Consider the following 16698-nt stretch of genomic DNA (forward strand, 5'->3'; position numbering starts at 1 on the left):
TTTCTTGTCAAGTATTTTGGTCACAGCGATGAAAAACGAACTAAAACCCAGCCTGAACACAGCTGGGCGGAGCTAAGAAAATCTCTTGCCTTGTGCTATTTTTTCTGCTTGTTGGGCTTCATACATGTAGTGTCATGTCCACTTCTGTAGGTGTTTGAGTTTTTTTAGCCCTGTGTTCAGACACAGCTTTTTGGTTTTGCATCAAATATTGCAGGTGAGAGGCAGCATCAGACACAAAGTTGGGAAGATATTTTATGAATGCACTTGGAAATGGGAGATGATGAACAAGGATCAAGCCAGAGAATAAAGAATCTGGGGAGAAACTACTGACTGGTCAGTGGTTATGAAGCATCAGTTGCAAGAGGGACCTTTAAACTCATTCTTCTGACAGGATATTGCTAAAGGCTGGCCTTGAACTTATGATCTTCCTGTCTTAGCCTCCTGAGTCACTGAGATTACAGGTGGGTGCCACCATGCCCAGTTCAGTTTGGACAGATCTAACGAGTGTAGCTATTCAGAAGGTCAGATAATGGAGTCAGTGAAAATTCTAGCACAACTGGAAATTATCTGTAGGTTAGATTCTAATAAGTGAGTGGGCAAGGACCATGTGAATTGATTTTCAAGCAACAAGTGTTTGCTTAAATGACTTCTTTGTGCCCAGTTCTAATTACCCACTTGGATGGTTTCTTGCAGGGCAGGTGTGGGCAAACAATGCAAACAGCTACATACTTGCAAAGACCGAAGCCTTCCTGACGTGGATATGGATTGTTAAATGGGACTTTCCTTGTGGGCTGGCCTTGATTTTCCTTCCTGCGTGAATACACCCCTAAAGGTTCCTTCCGGCTCAAAAAAAATTTGCAAAACCATGAGTTGCAAGCCCAACATGCTCATCACCCACCGCTGTATGGGAATGTTCTTCCATATGTAAAGCTGCCAGGATTTCCCGTGGGTGAGATCTTTATTGTTGGAGGCAGATCTTGGAGTGCAGTAACAGCTTTTTGTTATTTCAATCCGAGTCCGATTCCAAAGTAGGCAGTGCTCTTCCAAGAGGTGTAGGAGGAAGAAAGTGGGGTGAGAAGTTAGTCATGCAAGATGCCTGTGTTTGCCCACTCCCTGTGAGCGTTTGCTGAGCCATGCACTGGGTCCACCAAAATGCACAGGGGTCTTATTGTCCTTGGACAGATCATGGACTGTGGTTTACCAAGGTTCCTGTCCCCTTGCCAACTGGGGTTAACTATGTGCATACCTAAATACACCTTCCTCTCCAGAAGAAATAGCTCCTTTAATGATGAGAGACAAGAATTCATCCAGTGGTCTTTTGTAAGGATAGACTTTGGGCACAACATGCCCCTTCCCCTAAAACAGAGCCAGGCTTTAACTCATTAGTAGCTAGATTGTGGGGATCTCATGGGGGTCTTGATGATAAAGATGAAAACCTCAAACACTTTGAATCTGCCCTATTGGGTTCATTCTTTCCCTAACTCTCTTGGATCAGCTTGATACAGATTGTTTGTTCCTCCTTCCTCCCTTCCTCTTTTGGCAGGAGTGGGGATTGAATGCAGGTTGTTCTATCACTGAGCTACATTCTAGTCCTTTTTATTATTTTCCTGCAAGATAAGATGTCACTAAATTACCCAGCCTGGTCTTGAACTTGGGATCCTCCTACTTCAGCCTCCTGAGTTGCTGGGTTTACAGGCAAATCTGGCATTAATATAGTTTCTGCAGTTATTTTTGGTGTTGTTGTTGGTGATGGTTTGTTGGTTTGGTTTGGTTCTTTTAACCATTTGCTTTTTTTATTATTATTATTCAAAACTTTTTTTTTTTTAATTTTATTTAGATTTCTGACTCTGCTCATGCTGGCAACATTTTCACAGTGATTTTTTGCTTTTCCACAAGGAAAGCATGCCTGATCCTGTCATGCACACATGTAGCACACATAGAACCACCATACACCCTGCCCACATATGTTTTTTGGTTTGCTTTCAACAACCTCATAAGACATTTAGGTCTCACAGCACAAGGCCCTGGAATTCTGCCTGTGCACATGTTCTGTGCAGATTCTGGGGCTTTCCCTGCCCTCTTGGTATAAAAGTAAACAATGTCATTGCCAGGGGTTTGGGACAGCCTGATTTTGTTAGAGGCTGTGTTGTAGGAAGGACGTCATCCAGGAGGGGGAAAAAAAGAACTGCTGTCATTTCCAGCAGCACTACCTGATTGGTGGAAATGAACTGAGCAGAGGGTACATTCAAGATAGGCATAGTTCTTGTGTGGTTTTAATTCTTGGGCTTTTGTATGTTTTTAATCACCCTACTGCTGACACCTGGATGAAGTAGCACCTGCTCTACTGGGAACTATCCTTTCTTGTCTTCATTAAGACCAGAAATGATTGGCCTTATGATTAATTGATTGATTGCAGTGCTGGGGATCAAACCCTAGAACTCATGCTACCAGGCAAGTGCTTTGCTACTGAGCCACTTCCCCAGTCCAAGGCCAGCAGTTCCTACAGTGGTCTTCCCAAGCAGCGGCATAGCATCACCTGATATTTGTTGAACATTCAAATCCCCAGGCCAGACCCCAAGAATCAGAAACTGGAGGTCAGGCTTGTGATCTGAATTTTAACCTGCCCTCCAGGTGATGCTGTGGTGCTCTGGAGTCTGAGGAACTCTACTTGAAGCCCTCCTTGAAGACTACCCTTCCTCCTAGCACCCTAGCATCTTGCTGAATAGATGAAGAATAGATGAAATTCTCAGATTTCTTTGCAGAAAGTTTTGTTTTGTTTTCCCTTTGCAGTACCGGCCATTGAACCTGGGGGTACCACTGAGCTCCATCCTCAGCCTTTTTAATTTTTTTATTTGGAGACAGGGTCTTGCTGAGTTGCCCAGGCTGGCCTTGAACTCGCCTCCTGAGTCACTGAGATTACAGTCATGTATCACCACACCTGGCTACAGAGGTTTCTAAACCTGCTTGTGCAATTTCTCATGGAATTTTATTTCATTCAGTTCTAAAATGCTACCTATTTCATATCCATTTTGCATGGTCTACTCTGTCCCAAATGCCCCTTCTTGATGTGTGAGAAAAGCTTGAGAAGAACTTTTTTGCTGAGAATTTTTATACATGTTTTGCAGTACTGGTTCATGATAAGAACTTTTCCTATGGTCCTGAAAAAGCATGGACCCTGAAGTGGTGTCGGGGGAGAGAGTTTGTGTCTCTGGGGCTGAATGGCTTTCCTTGGGAATCCAGCTGGTTTGCAGGTACCTCTGTGGCTACCTCAAAGAGATTTTTGCCTATTTCCACTTCCCAAAATAATTTTAGATTTTTCTGACAATTTCCCCAGTCCTGTGAAAAGCAACACTCTCAGTGATTTCGAGCATTATTTATAAACCTAAAGTCACACCTTTTACTGGAAAGTGTTCTATATAAGGATTAGCAAGGCAGTGTGACCAAAGTTAATAAATGCCGAGTTTCTCAGAAAATAAACAACAATCACAAAAAAGGTGATTTATGAGTAGAAAATACTGGTTTATGGAGAAGTTTCTGAGCAGTTGAGCAGTATGATTTTTCTGTGTAGAGGTTCCGGAAGTCCTCCTGGGGTTTGTTGTAAACCCACAATTCAGTAGTGGTCACAGAAGAATATTCCAGAGACCAATCTAATGCCCCCTGGATGGGCCAGTGTGACTCAGTGGGTGCCCTTGAGCAGGTTTTTTCTTGTTATAAAGCCAGAAAGCCACTCACACTAAGTTTTACAAAGGACATTTAATAGAAGCTCATGAGGCCACATGACAGAAGGACTAGGAAATCATATTTGCCCCTTGTTCAAACAGCATTTATTGACTATTTCTGCCTTCTACCATTGTCCTGCGAAGTACTTCTTTACCCTGTGCTAAACTAGTCTGCCTGGCTGTTCCTTGTCCATCTTTTCCCATGGATCTTTCTCTTCATTCCTGCACCAATGCCACAACATTTTCATCTATCTTTCTATCATGGGAATTTCCCTTGTATATTAGTCCACCCTTATCCATGGAGGATATGTTCCAGGACCAACAGAGGATGCCCAAAACCACAGATAGTATCAAGCACTAGAGAGACTGGGCTTTTTTTGTATATGTCTGATATATTCATAAATTAGGCACAGGAAGAGATTAAGAACAACAGTAATAAAATTTAATTATTATAGCATTATACTGTAATAAAGTTATATGAACGTGATCTCTCTTTAAATATTTTAATTACAACTTTTTACTTAAAGGAAGCACTTTACAGCCTCTCTTTGGCATATCTGAATTGCCAGCATTGCTGTTAGTGCACTTTGGGGCAGTTATTAAGTAGCATAACAGTTTACTTAGACACAGGTACCTTGATACTGTGACAGTTGATCTGAACATTAACAGGTGGGTAGTATATACAGTATGGATACACTGAACAATGTGTATACATTGTTCCTGGGTGTAATGGGGCAGGATGATACAAGATGTCATCATGATCCTCAGAATGGTATACAATTTAAAACTTATGAATTGTTTATTTCTGGAATCTTCTATTTAATATTTTTGGACCATGATTGACCTTAGGTAACTAAAACTAGAGAAAGTGAAACAACAGATGTGGTGGTGCTAAACATGGTAAAGCATTCAAATGGGGCATACTGTAAGCATATAGTCTTTCTACTTTGGTATAAGCCAGCATACCAAATGGATGAGCCAGTATCAAATATTTTCATGTATATCAGCAATTTTCCATGTGTATGTAAGCTTATGTTTTACTTGCACCCTTCTGTAAAGGTGAGGACTTTTAAAAATGTTTTTTATTTGTTCTAATTAGTTGTTCCTGACAGTAGAATCCATTTATACATCTTGATAGATCATACATAAATGGAGTGTAATTTCTCTCTCTTTTTTTTTTTTTTTTTTTCTGTTTGGTATGCTCTGGAGACCCTTTTCACATGAGTGCTACAGACCTACCTCACTTTCATAGCTGTGCAGATTCCATCCTGTCAATACCACATAGCCAGTGCCCTGTGGGTGGACACTTAGGTTGTTTCCTGGGAGTTTTCTCCATCTAACAAGAAATGCTCCAAAAAGTGTATATTCACTTACATCATTGTACACCTGCAACTGTTCTTTGGTCAAAGAATAGATGGACTGGGGATTTGGATAGAGGTCTTCAAATTGCCTTTCAAAGACAGGCATACTCACCTGTTTTCCCAGATCTTCATTGACAAGGTATTGTCAGTCTTGAAAGATCTAATTTATCCCATGAGTAAAAAAAAAAAAAAAATTGTATCTGGCTGTGTGCAGTGGTACACATCTAATGCCAGCAACTTGAGAAGTTGAAGCAGTAAGGTCATGAGTTGGAGGCCAGCCTCAGCAACTTGGTGAGGCCCTAAGCAACTTAGTGAGACCCTGTCTCAAAATTTAAAAACTAAAAAAGGGCTGGGATATAGTTCAATGGTAAAGCATGTCCCCACCACTCCCTGGGTTCAATTCCTGGTACCAAAAAGAAAAGAAAAAGAAATAGTGTCTACTACCGGGGGTATAGCTCAGTGGTAGAGCACTTGCCTAGCATGTGTGAAGCACTGGGTTTGATCCTCAGCACTGCATATAAATAGATAACATAAAGGTTCATTGACAACTAAAAAAAATTTTTTTTAAATTGTATCTATGAATCTTAGCTTGTGTCCCCCAATTTTGAGTGAAAATGAACATCTTTTCTTTTTATCTATCATTTATAATTGTTTTTCTGAAAACCACTCATGTGCATTCTTTGCTCTTTTTGGTTTTTATTTATTTTTGCAGTGCTGGGGATTGAACACAGGGCCTGGTGCATGCTAGGCAAGCACTCTACCACTAAGCTACATTCCTAGCCCCTCTTCTCATTTTAAATTGGACTGTGACTGCTTTGTAATCCACACAATGTGAGGGAATTGGGGCTCTAACCTTCTCTGCCCGGCCCCTTTTAAGTCTTTCTTTCTGTCTCTTTATCTTTCTTTTTATCTACACACGTGCACACACACAGGCGTGCTTTTTTAAATCAACCATTAGCCATGTTACTGAACTTGGTTCTAGTTGTTGCTTTGAGTGAGTCTTCATTCATCAAACACTTACTTGAATGCCCATTCTGCTGGGTGCCTAGAAGGCCGGGATGCATTAATTGACAATCTCAGCCCTCAGAATATATCTGGTGGGAGCGGTGGATAGGAAAGTATGTGGTGTAGGAAGCAGTCATTCACCCAGATGGTCTGTCAAGTGCCAGAGGGCAGGGAGGAGACTTTGAGATTCCCATGCCCCTCCCCAGTGCTCAGAAAGTCAGACTGACAGTCTCAAAGGGCACCAGACTGTCTCCATGCCCTAGTCACAATGAGAATACCCCCTGTCTTTCATCTGTCTTCCCTGCTCAGCTCTGCTCATGCCAAACACCTGGGAACACTGCTGCTTAAAACTCACCTGCATGTCCCCTAACTCAGGGTTTCCACACTTGGGACTTAAGGTGAGACTTCAACAGAGAGGGTAGGCCTTCCTGGATCACCCCTCCGACCCCTTTCCACTCTCTGGAACCTTCTCTGTGGAAACTTTGCCCTCTCCACAGTGCTCAGGGCCCTTGCCTGGCCTCCCCTCTCATTTTTACCTGTTCTAGGACAGACTCCAATTTGTAAAGTGCTCCTGGGAACTAAAACCTGTAACAAGGCCTTATGCCAAGCAGTGACTCTCTAAAGATAGATGTTAACCTGGTATTTTTAGAAGGTTGAGAGGGAGACAGTGGGCCTTTCCGGGGTTCCTTAATTTACCCTTTACTGTTACCAAGTACCTTGCCTAATCTTAAGTCTGATCCCTGGGTTTTGTTTTTGTTTTTGTTTTTTCCAGTCCAGGCACCTCCTTATCGATGATGGTGTTCCATGTGAACACCATGAATGGACTACATTCATTTTTTTCCATATCTGGTTTATCACCGAGATTGCTTAATAAAAATGATGATTTCTGGTTTCCAGTCCAAATCTGCCAAACCAGAATCTCCAGGTGTCAGGTCTGAGAATCTGTGTTTCTAATAAATAGCCCCAGTGATTTGAATGAGTAACCAAATTTGGGAAATGAGACTGGAGCTTTGCCAAGAACCTGTGCTTAACTTCTGGATTTCAAGTATCCAAGTTTTGTATTAGGTAGAGTTTCTTTATTGGTTCCTGCACCATATGATATAGGGCATCAGGGCACATTTATGGGCTCAATGGCAACATGTTTCCTCCTACAACCCTCATTGCCCTTCAATCCAAGTTGGGGTAGGTGATCTATCTTTAAGTGCTCAGAGATTCCCGGTGTGTCTGTGCAGGTCTGCACTGTATATAGAGGTTGATGAATTAGGGATCCTCTGGCCGATCCTGGCTCTGCTCATTTCAGGCACTTGTCAAAGAACCAGGAGGGCTCCAGAGAGACCATTACTGTGTCCCATTGGTGTTAGCAGCCTCTGTTATCTATAAAATTGGCACCAGTGCCACTGACCTCTGTGAATCATGGGGTTGTCATAAGATCTCATGAGTTGCTAGAATGGGAAGTTGGGGGCCATCGATAGTGGTGTTTCTGTGGTTCAGTAAGGAATACCCCAAAAGCCTCAGCAATACTAAAGTAGTCATTTGGTCTCCTCTTCCCCCCAGCAGTGTAAGAGGGAGCCCTGCTGCATCTCTCTCTAGGAGATGTGCTCTATGGAGGCATGAAATAGAGGGGTGAGGCAGGGAGTTGGCACCTGGGGTGGAAGTTGGGAAACCGAGGAGAGGAGAAAGGGAATAGAGAGAATATTGGTGTTTGGAGTCTGTGAGGGTTTGTTCTCTGTCAGAAACTGCTAGAAGCTGTATGTACCATGTGGACATCACAGATCACAAGCCTAGGACTACCGTATTGTTATACCTACTTCCCAACAAGGAAACAGGCTGAGCAACATGGTCATTCAGTTACAAGGACTCCACCTGGGATTTAAGTATCTGTCTATAAGGCACCAGTGCCTGAATTCCTAAGGACCTTAGACTGCCTCAAAATAGGTAAGGAGTATTTTAAAATACCAGGGTCAAGTATTCACTCTACTTTTTTTCTTTCTTACAACAATTAAGCCCCTCGTTCCCAGATTTTCTTCTTCCTCAGAGCATGAGGAGTCTCACTGGCCTGGGTATCAGGCCATGTGAGGGTTTCTGCCAACTTCAACTTTTACCTCCCCTTCTCCCCCACCACCCCAAGCTTGACCCCCTTGAAGACCTCGAGTCTCCAGGGCTTAGAGTCTGTGCTTGCTGAAGTTCAGGACACAGACTCTGGGACCCAGTGGCCCTGGTAAACTCTATAGTCTGCCTGAGGTAAGAGGTCTGGGCCTAAGCTCAGAAGCTACTGCCTCCTGTGATCAGACATGACTGGTCCTACAGTTCTTGATTTGGCAGGGACCTGTGGGCAGATGTTGGAGAGAAGCATTTATGTTTTTCTATTCGCTGAGCAAAAAAAAAAAAAAAAACAACCTGAGCTGAGCTGTGTGAGAACAGGGCAGGGGATCTTTGTAGGAGCTAGTGTAGGACATGGATTGGGATGATGCTTCCCGAGTGAGAATTTCTTTAATGATTTAATGGAGCTGTTTTTCCTGGTGTCACTAGACCATTCGATATGCCCACAGGGTGAGAAGCAAGCCTGGAGGAGGCTGGTTCCAGGGCAGGGTTGGGGAGTGTTCTAACCCAAGCACCTCCTTCCCTCCATCCCTACCTGAGCACCCACAGTGGCAGCATCTCCATTCTTTGGAGTGGAGGAGGTGCACCAGGGATGTATGCAGAAATATAGAGACCCATGGATGATGGTCCCTGACCCACTCTTGCCCATACACTTCCTCAGCTTCTGCTGCTCCATCTGGAAGGTATTAGGACACAGCCCAAGAGAACCTCAACCTCTGGAGGACTGACAGGCTGGATGAAGAGAGAGAACATTCATAAGGGGCCTATCGTGGGACTGGAGGTGCTGAGGGAATGTGGTGGCTCTGTCCAGGGAGCCTGTTTGGAGGTGGCGACTGGATCGTATAATGGAATAAAGAGGAGAGGCCTGCATGGATCTCAGATGGAGCTAAAGGCCCCCAAACTTTTCTCCTTTGGGTTGGTGCCTGTGGTTATTTCACCCTATGGCCACTTGGGGCAGCAGAGAGTGAGCACAGGGCCAAGGAAATGGGTCAAGCCAGAGGCAGGAGACCACCAAGGGATGACCAAGGCTTAAAGATGGGCTTGCGATAGATTCCCCCCATGTTCAGTGGCCTAGGTCCAGGGCTTCCTTGTGGCTTTACCCCTGCATTGCTTCTAATGCAGGCAGTCTTGACCAGGAGAAGTGAAGTCTGAAAGTAACCGTTTAAAATTAGTAACTCCTACCTGGCTCACTGTTTTGAAATGTTTAAATATGTATTTATGTATTCATTTATTTGCAGTACTGGGGAGTGAACCCAAAGCACTTTAACCACTGAGCTACATCCCCAGCCCTTCTTATTTTTTTATTCTATTTTCAGGCAGGGTTTCACCAAGTTGCTGAGGTTCTTTGAACTTTCAATCCTCTCACCTCAGCCTCCCAAATTGCTGGGATTACAGGCATGAGCCACTGTGCCTGGCCATCATTCTTATTTCAAAGTTTGTGCTTTGAAGCTCAGATTCACATAGCTTTCAACTTTTTGATGATACTCTCTCTTTACAAGTGTTCTCCTACATAGGCAGGCACTGACCCACTGATGGGGGAGCTAACTGACTCCTAGCACTGACCAGCTCTCTGGGGCTGGTTTCATTCATGGTCAGACATTTGTGTCCGCTTGGCTATCTGGCTTCAGTGGAAAAGGCCCACTTGGAGTTGTTACCAGTAGGAAAAAATGTGCATGGACTGGGTTGAGTGGGAAGAGGATCCTGGAGCTCGCCTCATTCCTTCCCCCCTGACCTCACTCTGCCTCTCCCACAGGGTCCGAAGCACTTATAGCAGTGGCTCTGTTAACAGGAATGTAGGCGGTCACCTGGGATGACCTAGGGCCCTGGGGACAGAAGCCCAGAGAATGCGAAAGGGCCTCCATCCAGGGTTACTCAGGCTCTGGGTTGCCACCTCAGTCTTCCCTTGACTTTGTCAAGCAGCCCAGTACATCATAAGCAGGTTACGGAGCCTTTTATTGGAAAAGACTTGGACACGGCTCCCTCCCTGTGGGTGGCATGGTCATCTGGGTGGGGGTGGTCCTGCTGTTAGTGAGGTCACCTAGCCAGAGCCCCAGTGGCTCTCTCCAGATGGCCTGGCCTGGCCTGGCCTGGCTCCACTCCCCATGCTCCAGGCTCTCAGCTGTCTTCGTATCTTGGGTTGGTCAGGTCTGGCCAAGACTAATGGGTGGGCTTCACTCATTTACATGGTCCCTGATGGAGCCCAGTCTTCCCTCTGGTAACGAATGTCACTGACCTTATTTTAAAAGGAAGATCCCCGCAGCTGACATGCGGACTCTGCTATTTTTATCTTCTGTTTATAGCAGGGGCCCCACTTCCTGCCCTGACTGCTCCTTCCATCTACTCACCCGTTCATCCATCTTGTGTACCTAAGCCACCACCAAGCACTGGGGACACAAAGACAGAGCCTAACTTTTAGACTTGCACTATTTAGAGAAGCTGCTGCTTCCTGTCCCTTCCTTCCTCACCTTGAGCTCTGATGAGAGAGGCTACAGATAAGGAATGGCAACAAATAGTTCAGGGAGCTGCAGGAGGAGGCTCTGAACCCCCCTGGGAGAGCTGTCCTATACATGGAGCCCCGGAAGGTTCCTCTCCTGGTACTTACTGACCTGGGTCATTTCCAGTTGCCCCAGAAGCTGGAGTCTGTAAGTACTGTCCTCTAGTCCCCAACTGACTGCTTTGTGAGGAGCTCCTTCCTGGATGGTGGTTGTTGTTGTTGTTGTTGTTGTTATTGTTTGCTGGGAGTAGAACCCAGGGGCTGCAGCATGCTAAGCATCAGCTCTGAACCACCCCAGCCTCACCTTGCTCTTTTGAAGGTTGTTTGCCTATAGGAGTCCCAACTGTTTCCATTTCCAGCCTGGCTTCTTTCTGTGTTGCTCTGTGCCCAACATTAGGGGCTCTACACGTCAGCTTACTTAACGTTCATTGCCACCCTCCTATGTCCCGTCGTCATCCCCATTGTACAGCTGACGAAATACAGAGCGTAGGTGATTCTAGAGGTCACCTAGCATGTAAATGGCCAGTCCTCCTGGACTTCCGTGCTAGGCAGGTAAACTCTCCAATCTCAGTGCCCTGTTGCCAAGCAGCTTGCCCTCCTCTCCCAGGGGGAGCCCCTGCACCTGCTGGCAGCTCTCTTCTCGCCAAAGACCCCCACCCCCACTCTCTTGTTTCTAGTAATTTCCTCCTAGCTGCTTTCCTCACTCACCTTCAATTCTGTTTTCTTTCCCCTGAGACAGGAGGGGATCATATTACCACTGTTAATCCCTCCCCCGAATCCCTAAATTATTCCTGAAACCCCACGGTGGGTTTTAAAAACCACCATTTAAAGGTGGAGAACAGGAGAACTGGAGCCTAAAACACCAATAGCCCAATCCCTTATTTTTTCATTTTTTAAATTTTTTTTGTTTAATTTGTTCTCATTAGTTTTACATAGCAGTAGAATGCATTTTGACACATTGTACACAAATGGAGCACAACTTCTCCTTCCTCTCACTGTGCATGGAAGTCACACCAGTAGTCATACGTGTATATAGGGTAATATTGTCAGTCTCATTCCACCGTCCTTCCCATCCCCACATCCCCTCCCCTCCCCTCACTCCCCTCTGCCCAATCCAAATTTCCTCCATTCTTCCCTGCCCCCCACCCCCATCCACTTATCAGAGAGAACATTCAGCCTTTGGTTTTTTGGAGTTTGGCTTATTTTGCTTAGCATGGTGTTCTCCAGCTCCATCCTGCAAATGCCATAATTTCATTTTTCTTTAAGGCTGAGTATTATTTCATTGTGTATATGTACCACATTTTCTTTATCCGTTCATCTGTTGAAGGGCATCTAGTTTGGTTCCATGGGTTAGCTATTGTGAATTGAGCTTATGTAAACACTGATGTGGCTGCATCACTGTAATATGCTGATTTTAAGAGCTTTGGGTATAAATCCAGGAGTGGGATAGCTGGGTCAAATGGTGGTTCCATTCCAAGTTTTCTAAGGAATCTCCATACTGCTTTCCATAGTGATTGCACCAATTTGCAGTCCCACCAGCAATGTATGAATGTACCTTTTTCCCCATATCCTTGCCAATATTTATTGTTGCTTATGTTCTTGATAATTGCCATTTGGACTGAAGTGAGATGAAATCTTAGACTAGTTTTGATTTGAAGTACTGTGATTGCTAGAGATGTTGAACATTTTTTCATATGTTTGTTGATTGATTGAATTTCCTCTTCTGTGAAGTGTCTGTTCAGTTCCTTTGCCCATTGATTGATTGATTGGGTTATTTGGGGTTTTTTGTTTGTTTGTTTTGTTTTGTTTTGTTTTTTTGGGTGTTAAGTGTTTTGAGTTCTTTACGTATCCTGGAGGTTAATGCTTTATCTGAGGTGCATGTGGTAAAAATTTTCTCCCTTTCTCTAGGCTCTCCCTTCACATTATTGATTGTTTCCTTTGCTGAGAAGAAGCTTTTTAGTTTGAATCCATCCCATTTATTGATTCTTGATTTTACTTCTTGCACTTTAGAAGTCTTGTTAAGAAAGTCAGGTCCAAAACCGACATGATGAAGATTTGGGCCTACTTTTTCTTCTATTAGGCGGAGGGTCTCTGTTCTTAGTTCCTAAGTCTTTGATTCACTTTCAGTTGATTTTTGTGCAGGGTGAGAAATAGAGGTTTAATTTCATTTTGCTGCATGTGGATTTCCAATTTTCCCAGCACAATTTGTTGAATAGGCTCTGTTTTCTCCAATGTTTGTTTTTGGCACCTTTGTCTAGTATGAGGTAACCATATTTATGTGCATTTGTCTCTGTGTCTTCTATTATGTACTATCCAACCCCTTTATTTTAAATGAAGAATCAGAGACCAGAGAGGTGGCATGACTTGCCCAGAGCAACACAGAAATCAGAAATTTTGGAGCATAGATGTGGCAGGAACTCAGTTCTCGTTCTCTCTCTCTCTCTCTTTCTCTCTCTCTCTCTCTCTTTGGTACCAGGAATTGAACCGAGGGGTGCTTGACCACCGAGCCACATCCCCAGCCCTTTTATTTTTTATTTTGAGGCAGGGTCTCACTGAGTTGCTTAGGGCCTTGCTACTCGCAACCCTTTCCTCAGCCTCCCAAGCCCCTGGGATTACAGGCATGTGCCACTGTGCCCAGCAGGAACTCAGTTCTCTTAAATCTCAGTTGAGAGAAGCCATCAAAAGGGTTTTGGTTTTGCTTTCAATGTTTGAAACAGTCAAATTCCCAGACAATAGAACTTTTTACTGTCTTGTTATCCATCCATATGTTGGTCTAACTTTATAAACAAGTATGTAGAAGCTCTACATGGGCATTTGGCATTAAATCAACACCCCCCTTGGATGTGAAACAGTCCTAAACTCATTTAACAGGAGAGGAAACTGAGGCTCTGAGAGGGTAAGGAGCTTGACCCAGGTTATGCTGGTGGTAAGAAGCAGAACCCAGTTCAACCCAGCCAGTCGCTGCCCCCCTGAAGCCTCGACCTGTGCTATCGGATTCGGGAAAGATAGTCGCAAAAGTTGTTACGTGAAAAGAAAGAACAGTATGGCTTTTGTTTTGTTTTAAAGATGAACACAGGCTTACTAAACAAAGGGACATGTGGACACCACATGTCCTTAGTGATGACCTCTGGTAGGGGATCATGGCAATCCTTACTTTTTTCTTTGTGTTTCCTCAGTTTTCAAATTTATGTAATGAGAAAGTTGGATTTGGGTTTATTGTTTGTTTCGGTTGGTTTCTGTACTGGGAATTGAACCCAGGGGCACTTTACCACTGAGCTACACCTTGAACTCTTTTTGTTTTGATTTGGAGGCAGTGTCTTACTAAATTACCCAAGAGGACTCAAACATGCAATTCTCCTGCCTCAGCCTCCCAAGTCACTGGGATTACAGGAATATATATCACCATGCCCAGCCCAGAAAATATTATTTTTATCACCAGATAATATGCAAGAAGTCTGTGTTCCCAACAGCAAAACAGGTCAAGTAGTACTGATAAGAGAGCTGCAGGAGTCCTTTTCTTTCTCACTGGACTGTGTAGCTCATCAGAAGAGAGAGAGGTGGCCAGGCAGATGAGTGGCCATAGTTCAAACAAGACAGAACCGCAGAATCGGGAAGGTCCTTGGAAATCATCCCCAGCTGGGAGAGGATTCCTGACTACAGCTCCTGGACCAGGGCTCCTTCCTGCATGCTTTGGAGTTTCAGGTGACAGTGGGAGTTTGGGAACATAAGCCCAGTCAGCAGCTGGGGTCCCAGGACTAGATTTTGGAGAACTAAGGACAGAAGTGGAGAAACGGATAGCATAGGGGCCCCAGGAATGTTTTGAGGGATCCCAGCTGGAAGTTCACCTCCTCTGGCCCATCCACATGGAGAAAGGCCCCCAGCTAAGAGCAGCTCTGTTGTCCTGAGGGACAGAGGTGTGGGCAGAAGCCAGGTCCCTCTGAGGCCGGGGGAAAGGAGGGTGATCAGCCCATCTCTGTTATTTCCAACTCTGACCATCTCATTCTGCTCTGTGACACTCAAGTTCTATCCCAAGACATTCTTAAAGTGATTTTGTTTTTGTCTTTGACCAGAGACCACCTGGGAACGTCCCAGCAGTTCTCCTGGGATTCCAGCCAGCCCTGGCCCTCACAGGAGCTCTCTGCCTCCAACAGGTACAGTCCACTCACCAATTTGGGGCATCGGGGAGGGGCCGCACGTCCACCTCCCAGGCTGCAGGCTGCAGGCTGCGACTCTGGGCTCTGGGGCCTGAAACCCTGCTTGGGATCTTATGAACCAGACCTGGGGAGGGTTCAGCCTGGGCACTTCCCTTACACCTGTTGCCCAGCAGTAACTCCCTGGCAGTGTGGTGACAGCTGTGGTGGCCTTGAGCTCAGGCCCATTCAGGTGCTTTGGGCAAGGAGATGGCTGGGTGAAGCCGTGTCAGAGCTCCTCCCTGAAGTGGAGAGGAAGCTACCCTGTGTGGCTTTGGTGGGCATCAGAGTAGAAACTACAAGGAGACAGATATGTACAGGGCAACTTTCAAACAGAACATTCTGGAAAGGTAATGGGATTCTTGGTGAGGATGTGAGTTATCTGCCTTCAGGGGTAATCAAGTGTGGACCTTCAAGGTCATGCCAGGAGGAAGGTTTGGGGTTTTTTAAAAAGACATCTACTTCTGAGATACCAGGAGGAAGGTTAGAGGACCTATCGGCAGGAAGAAGAGTTTCTGATTTCTTGTGGCTTAAGCCTTTTTGAAATGTCACCTCTTCCAGGAAGCCTTCCCTGACTGCTCTATTTAGTGCCCTCAACCACTCACTCTGGATCACAGCAGTGTGCTACTTTATTGAACTCAAGAGTTCTCCCTATGGATTGTTGCTCAACTGTGCCACATTGTTGAGCCACCTGAGGGTGGGGACTTGGTCTTCCTTCCTTTTTAAAATATTTTTTTGGTGCTAAAGCTGGAACCCAGGGCTTCACACATGTTAAACAAGCACTCTACCACTGAGCCACACCCTTAGCCCTGCTTCATTCTCTCTCTCTCTCTCTCTTTCTCCTGAATCCCCAAGCAGAGCCTAGCTTCCTCATTGAGTTCACCAATGTCTCCATATTACGTGGTGTGAAAACATGTGATGACTTCTGCCTTTAGGACTTTAGCCGGTGACAAAGGATGGTTTAAAATTTAAATGTTAATAGCTTGAGAATGTGGCGGAGGGTCTAGCTGGACAGGGGTGGAGAGGCCACCCGGAGATGCAGAGGCAGAGGTGACATCCTCATTGTCTATGGGGGAGGAGGGGAGAGTCCTCAAAAAGTTCTCGAAATGAAGAAGGTATAAATAATTTCCCTGAAGGATCACAGAACTCAGAACCGGGAGCAATAGAATTATTACCCCTAGGGAATCAAGCAAGGCTTTGGAGAGGTGCGTGACTCTTTTCTGCTAAGTTTTTCTTTTCTTTTTCTTTTGTTGTTGTTTTTTGTTTTTATTTGTTGGGACTGGGGATGGAACCACCAGGGGCTCCCTACCACTGAGCTCTATCCTCAGCCCTTTTTTGATTATTATTATCTTTTGAGACAGGGCCTCACTAAATTGTTGAGTCTGGCATCAAACTGGTGATCCTCCTGCCTCAGTCTCCAGAGTTGCTAGGGTTACAGATGTGTGCCACTGCACCCAGAAGTTTTTGAAATTTTGAAATTTGTATTTAATTTAACTATGTACGTATGCACATATATACATGTGCATGAGATATATACGTATATATACACACACACACATACACACACACACACATACACAAATATATATATTTTTTTACTTAAAGTAATTTTTTTAAAAAGGAACTTTGTTGTGTGCAAAAAGAGTGGAACATTTGCTGCCAGTCTCCTAGGGAGATGGCAAGTGGTTCATTCTCAGACCAAAAGCCCAGAAATGGGCCCATGGAGCCTTTCTTTGTAGCTGCTGTGTGACAACAGGCAATTCCAAACCACTGCCTCCTCTTTCCTTATTGTTCTTGTGGGCTTTATTAACAATAGAAATGCCAGCGTG

At 44.8% G+C, this 16698-nt stretch overlaps 1 protein-coding gene across 15 annotated transcripts in view; it reads left to right on the top strand.

Moving 5' to 3' along the window:
* Gas7 (growth arrest specific 7) overlaps positions 1 to 16698 on the top strand; it is a 234159-nt gene that overhangs the window by 155483 nt on the left and 61978 nt on the right. For all 15 annotated transcript variants that reach the window (XM_047543646.1, XM_047543645.1, XM_047543659.1 and 12 more), the window contains exon 3: positions 14750 to 14830. In XM_047543646.1, coding sequence (XP_047399602.1) covers positions 14750 to 14830 — 81 coding nt within the window. The remainder of the gene's footprint in view (positions 1 to 14749; positions 14831 to 16698) is intronic.

This window comes from Sciurus carolinensis, chromosome 3 (genome assembly GCF_902686445.1).
Source record: "Sciurus carolinensis chromosome 3, mSciCar1.2, whole genome shotgun sequence".
NCBI classification, from domain to species: Eukaryota; Metazoa; Chordata; class Mammalia; order Rodentia; family Sciuridae; genus Sciurus; species Sciurus carolinensis.